This window comes from Caloenas nicobarica, chromosome 15 (assembly GCF_036013445.1).
Source record: "Caloenas nicobarica isolate bCalNic1 chromosome 15, bCalNic1.hap1, whole genome shotgun sequence".
NCBI lineage: Eukaryota > Metazoa > Chordata > Aves > Columbiformes > Columbidae > Caloenas > Caloenas nicobarica.
In genome coordinates this window covers 9695752-9702440 of record NC_088259.1, presented here as the reverse complement: position 1 = coordinate 9702440, position 6689 = coordinate 9695752, and the positions used below count along the sequence as shown (strand labels likewise).

The 6689-nt window shown below is 63.5% G+C and overlaps 1 protein-coding gene across 1 annotated transcript; it reads right to left on the bottom strand.

Moving 5' to 3' along the window:
- Nucleotides 1–1632: 1632 nt before the first annotated feature.
- On the bottom strand, nucleotides 1633–6648 carry C15H20orf204 (chromosome 15 C20orf204 homolog). The gene is given in 6 exon segments (XM_065645959.1): nucleotides 1633–1788; nucleotides 2724–2873; nucleotides 2977–3039; nucleotides 3260–3394; nucleotides 6447–6536; nucleotides 6538–6648. Coding segments are annotated over 6 exon segments (705 nt in total).
- Between the last annotated feature and the right edge of the window lie 41 nt (nucleotides 6649–6689).

Here is a 6689-nt window from a genome sequence, read left to right as displayed (position 1 = left end):
CCCCCAAGCAGGGTCCCTGTCAGGGGGTGGACAAGGACCCCAGAGTGTCTCCTGCCCCCCACTCTCTACACCCCCCAACCCCAACCAGCTCTGGAATCCCCAGAGAAACCCCCAGGGAATCGTGTTCCCCATCCCCTCCAAGCCACATGGGTGGGGGTCCCAGTCATAGGCAAAACCCATTGCTCCCCCTTGCTGTACCGCCACTGTGACCAGGGAGGTGGCCGATGCTCTGGTGGGGACAGGGGATGCTGGTGTGGCCAGGGTCCGGGTGGCCGTGTGGCCCTGGCCATGGGGACACCCGACTGTGGGGACACCCGACTGTGAAGACACCTTGTCCGTGGGGACACAGGGCTGTGGGCAGCCGTCCGGCTCTGCTCAGCGCACACAGCCCACTGCTGCCATCTCGTGTCACAGCTGTCCCCACAGCCACAGAGCGAGGGCTGGCCCCACTCATGGCTGTGACAGTGTCCACCTGAACACAGATGGGCTGGCGAAACTGAGGCAGGGGCACAAATGAGCCCTCACTACCTAGCCGCTGCTCCAGCCCTGCCCGCAGCTCAGGGAGGGGAATGAGCTCCCAGAAAAGCAGCTCCTGCAGCAGCGCCATCACCCACGCACCAGCAGGATGGTGGCCTGATGGCCAGGGATCCTGGCACGGGGGGCAGAGGATGCCACAGTGGCCACCGCCGCTGCCCGCGCCTTCCTGGGCTCGCACGGCCCCTGCGCCGTGCCCGGAGCCTGCACCGTGCCAGCCCCATCCACGGAACAAGAGCCCCTGGGTCACCCGATAAAGCACCTGAAGGGCTTCCAGGGAAGATGAGGTTTTATTTTTCATTTCCCAGAGACTGTTTGGCACCGAACGGGGGAGCGGGGAGCCCGGCCAGGGCGCTGGCAGAGCGCGGGGATGAGGCAGGATGCTCCTCATCTCACCAAACCCCACGTCCCTCTGGGCTTGGCTTTGCCAGGGGGTGCCAGGGCACCCGCAGTGCCAGGCAGCCTGTTCCCCCTGCAGTGCTGCCCATCCCTGAGGCTTCGAGCAGCTGCCCAGGGTTTTGCTGTTTATCGGCGAGCACTGGTGCTCCCTGGGCTACCCTGGGCACCCAGTTATGTACCCAGGTTTCCCCGTCCACCACAGGTACCCAGCTGCTCCCCCTGTCCCAGCAGCGCACCAGGGACACGTGTCCCTCTCGGGAGCCTGGCCATCCTCAGAGCCTTATGAATGTGCAGTGATCCCATTTCCAGCACAGCGCTCTGAGCCACAGTCCTGTGCATCCTCTTTCTGCCCCAAAAAGCAACCGTTGTCCCCAAGAAAGCAGCAGGTGATTCAGGGCCAGGAGCATCACAGAAATCCAACACCTCACCTCCTTTTTTCAGCTCTTTCCCTTCTTCTCCCTCACATTTCAGGTGTTCCAGCTTTCTGCCGCAGCCATCCCAGGACAGACCAGCCTGCCAGCCTCCACCACAGGCGATGGGGCCGCTCCCTGGGTACCACTTGAACCAGGAGGATGAATTCAACTTGGGCACCCACCAATAGCAACTCTGCTGCCTTCAGGGTTGAGTTTTTCCCAGGTTTCCAAACAAGACACCGGCGGCCACGGTGCCGGAGCAGTGCATCCCTCTGGCGCGGTGTCCCTAGGAGTCCCGGGGGGCACGGCGGGGGGCATGCAGGGCGTAGAGCTTCTCCCAGCAGGTCGCCAACCTCTCCACCTTCCTCCTGATCTCCCGCAGCTGCTTCCTCCTGCGGCCGTGTCCTCCACGCCGGGGCTGTGCCGGGATGGGCGGTGGGCTCTGCGGTCAGCGTGCCGAGGGAGCAGAAACACCACCCCCCACACCACACGGGCATTAGTCAGGGGAACAAAAGCCAAAACCTGGCACTGAGAATGTGCCTGGGACGTCACAGCTCGTGTATGTGGGGTTTGTGTGGCAAAGCTGCAGGCTGGGGTGGCTGAACTGCCCGTGGCCATGCCAAGGATGCTCTCGGGTCCCCAGGTGTCCCCGGAGGTGCCTGTCACCCCCCAAGCCAGCAGCATGCCCCCCACGGCACATCCACGGACAGGGCAGATGGGCAGGTCGGCTCTGCAGGCAGCTTGGAGACCAGCAGCAGCTCCATCCCACACCAGTAAACCCCAGCAGGGTTGGTCCCAGTTGATTTCCCCAGCAGTGGGGGGGAGAACACCCCCAGCACCAGGACACCCCCAGCATGGGGCAGGGCCGGGGAGCTGGCGCTTGGCTGCCCGGGGTTTTCCCCGATGGTTAATGAGTTGCTGGCACTGCTGTAGGAGGATCCCGGCAGAGCCCCGGGGATGCCGGGGGAGCCCAGATCAGCCCTTTGGGGAGAAATCCCAGTTCTTGCCAATGAGCACCCAGGAGTGAGAGCAGGACTGGGCGAGCCTATCCACGGGGCAAACATCCCATGGGGACGAGGCTCCGTGTTCCCATCAGCCATGGCATCGTGGCACATGCGAACAAACCCGCTTGGGAGCTGGTGGTAAAACCCCCCAGCCTGTCCCAGCCGAATTTCCCTCCCCAGCCCGCTTAAAGCTCACTGGGCTGTGCGATCAGCATCCCCCAGCCACAAATCCAGCACAGACCCTCACCCCCCTGGGATGCCGCGGGCAGAGCCTGGAGAGACCTCATGGGCAGCAACAGGGCAGGTTCTGCCCACAGCCTGTGCTGGGGAACTGGGAGCCACTGGGGTGACTGGGAAGGGGCAGAGCTCCCACCTTGCTGATTTTCCTGCAGTTCTCCCTAAGCACAAAGTCAGTGTTTCTGGCCACCTTCCACACCGCCAGCTCCTCGGGGCCGTGCAGGGTGCCAGCCACCTCCCTCAGGGACATGCTGATGTTGTAGATGGAGAGCAGGATCTTCTGGTCCTGGAGAGGGGAGAAGCACATGGTCCCAGTGGCAGGGGGGCTTGATGGCTCCCCAGGGGCTCAGCCCACACACCACCCCAGCTCTGGGTCCCTTAGTGCTCACCTTGTTTGAACGACAAGCCGACCCGGCCCTCCTGCTCCTGTCCTCTGACCTGCTCAGGTTTTTCTGGAGAAATAAAGCAAGGAGATCAGACACCTCAAAGTACCGGTGCTTCCCACGCGGGACAGGAATCCCCAGTTTAAACACAGTGCTCTCCCCAGTAATGCCAGCAAAGCGGCCAGTCCCATATTAAACTTCAAAGCTCATCCCTCCCACATCCCACAGCGGGGCTGCGTCCGCCCGAGAAGGGGACCAGGGTCCTGCGCAACCCTGCCCCACCACTCACCAAGTTCTGGATCTCATGGAAGATGACTGCGCGGTACTGCCGGAGGATTTTGGTGATGCTGCACCTCTTCCCTCTGCTCAGCACAGCAACGAGCAGGAGGAGCAGAACAGCGCAGGAGAGCACCCGGGGCAGAATCTGTGCAGGGAAGGGTCAGTGTCAGCCAGGGAGGGAAGCCAGGGATGAGGGATGAAGGATGAAGGGGTAAAGGGATGCTCCAGGCTTTGCCTTCAGCTCCTCTCCACAAGCCCCCACCAGACCTGTTCCCTCCTCTGCCGATGCAGCGTGTGCAGGATGGAGAGCCACTGCCTCCTCTCCCAGGGGATGTCCCGCCAGCCTGACTATCCCCTCTTGGAGCAAAGCCCTTGAGAAACTGCTCCAGCTCCAGCCCAGCCGGGGCAGCACTGTCCATGGCACACACTGTGCTCTCCAGTGCCAGCAGCCAGGTACGTGGCACATAGGTGTGGCAGGGACTTTTGTAGCTTTGTAGGGTCTGTCCCTAAGTTCTCCACCCCAACAGGGTCCCCCATACGTTAAGGCCAAGCCCTCGCCCACCAAGAATCAAGGGGAGCAGGAAGGGACGTGCCCTGCTCTTTGGAGAGGAGCTAGAGGCAGGAGCCACCTCCCTGCCTTGGCACAAATGGCTTGGGGCACCCTCAGAAGGATGCTCTCTGCACACCCCATGGCACAGACACAACCCCTGCTACCCGGGGGGCCGCTGGGCTTTTATTCAGTGTTTCTTCCAGCCCCCACTTGCCCCCAGGCTCAGGTGCCCTCATGCAAAAGCCAGATTGAAGCAGCACAAGCGTCCGCTCTTGCCAGCGCGTCCCAGCAGCCTCGAGCTGGCCCCAGCAGCGCGGGGAAGCCCAAGTGCTGACATCTGAGCTGGTGAGGGGCACAGCGAGGGAGCAGCTGGACCCTCCAAGGGACGAGTCCCAGGGCTTTGAAGAAAAGCCAGCGCAGCCTCAGGTGACCAGGGATATTTGAGCCGTCCCACAGCAGTGGGGCGAGGATGGGAAGCCCAATCCACACGCAGCATCTGCCAGGGAAGGAGCCCGACAGCTCTTCACGTCTCTGCATCGCTGAGAGACAGCACAGCGCTGAGGCCCCATCCTGGCACCTGGGCATTTCTATCATCTCCTGTTTGCAGGAAAAAGCCCCCCCAAAGTCCCTTCCAGCCCCCCTGCCCCGGGCGTCAGGTCTGGGCAGGCAGAGAGCAGCTCAGCTCCTTCCAAATATGCAACACTGCGCTGCAGCCAAAGCGCGAGCGAGGAGGAAGGAGCCGGCGGCTCCGCTCGCTGCCGGTATCTGCCTGTCCCGAGCCGCATCTCAGGGGGTTCGCTGCCATCCCAGACACATCTGCCTCTCGGGCTTGGCCTTTCGCTCAGAGAAGCCAGGAGCAAGAAGTTCCCGTGCTGAGGTCCGAGTCCATCCCACCCTTTGCGGGGAACCTGGAGGGTTTGTTTGTAAAACCTGCACCCACTCCGTGCTCCCAGCTCCGAAAGAGAGAGGAAGCTTCTCCTCACACTCCTGCTCCCACGGCTCAGCAGGAGCGATGCCAGCTTAACATGAAGCGAAGCCTGACACGCTGCAAGTCTGGGAATCCATGGACAGAGGTGTCACCTTGGAGCAGAAGCACGTGCGAGGAGATGGGCAAATCTGTGTGCAGCTGGTACAAATCCCACCGGACTCTTCAGCTTCCTTTGTGGCCTCATGCTTCCCAGTAGAGCCGTGCTGGGCCCTGGGAAGGGCAGGGAAGAACCTCCACGTGCTGCTGGGTTTGCTCTCTGCAGACCCACAGAGATCTCGCCCCAGAGGTGATTCAGCAGAGAGCTGAGGGTATAATCCTCAGGGACACCGAAGGAGAGCACTGCTTCCATGAGGACACCCTGTCCAAAGTCTAAGGGTTGCTTTCAGGAAGCCTCCTCCGCTGGGAAGACAAGGCCACGCGATTTTCCTATGAAACTGGGAATGACTTCCCTGAAGTGGCTTATTAAACAACTGGGACCAAATTCCAGGAGAAAGCACACCACTTACAGCATTTCCAGGCAGCCGAGCCTGGCACTGGGCTCTCAGTCCTTAGCACGGGAGGAAGCACAGCCGGCGGTTAAAAACGCTCAGCGAGGAGCCGGGATGGGAGCTCGGGGGGTGCAGTAGGTGCTTCCCATCCCCCCACAGAGAGCAGAGAGGCAGTGATGACAAGAGAGGGGTGCAGGGGAGTGACAAAAGCAGCAACCCCCAGTCCTGGCCATTGCTCCCCACCCTTCAGGATGCAGGAAGATAAATTCAGCAGCTGCTTTGGGGTGATTCCTTCTCCCCTTGCTCCCACCCCTGAAGCAGCAGGGCAGCGCTGGGGTCAGGGATGTCCCTTCCCACGGGAGGGCTGCCAGGGACAGGACGGTCACAGCCCGCTGCGCCTGGCAGGGGAAGCTAATCTCTTCCAGGCTCTAATCCTCCAGCAAATATGAGGAGATAAGGGAAATCACCATTACTGATAGAGCAGCTCCCGGCAGCACTCGTTCAAGCCCCAGCCACCCAGCGAGGGGCAACGCTGGCCATACTAGGGTCTCCAGGTCCTTCCAGACAGATGGACCCTGTCCCCAACACCCTCCTACCCAAAGGGACCCGGTCACCACCCAGAGCCCAGCACCTGCCACAGCCCTGGGCAGAAACAGACCCTCCACTCTCCCCCTCGGGACCAGCCAGGTCCAAGCCCCATCCTGGCCACATCAGCCTGGTCCCGCTGGACCAGTCCTCCCAGTCGGACCAGAGTCCTTTTCCCACCGACTCCCAGCTCCATCCTGCCGCGACCCTCCCATCCTGACCCAGCCCGGCCCCGTTCCCACTGGTCCAAGCCCTTTCCTGGCCTGGCCAGAGCCATCCCGACCAGTCTGAGCCCTTTTCCCGGCTGGACCAGCCCCTTCCCGACCGGACCGGCCCCTCTCCCGGCCAGTCCAAGCCCCATCCCAGGAGAGCCAGCCGCGTCCCGACGGGTCCCAAACCCCATCCCGGCTGCTGCGAGTTCCACCCCGGCCGAACCGACCCCGTCCCGGCGGTGCGGGGGACTCCGGTCCGGCGCCCCCCACCCCCGCCCAGCGCAGGGGAGACCCGGGGAGGTGGAACGGGCCGCCCCCGCCCGCAGAGCCGCAACCCCCGGGCCGGGAAGGGGCAGCGGCCCCGGTGCACTCACCATGGAGCCCCGCGGGAGCCGGGGGCCGCCGGTGCGGACCCTGCGGCGGCTCCCGGGGAGCCCGGCCCGGCCCCTCCGCCGCGTCCCCGCTCCGCCGGGGCCCGCGGTTTGAACTTGGCTCCACGGTGGGAGGGGACGGGACACGGCGGCCACACCGCCCGCAGCCCAGCCCCGGCCCCCGCGGGGAGCGCGGCCCCGGCATCGCCTCCCGGGCCCCCCCGGCAGCGGCTGCTGCCCTCGGGA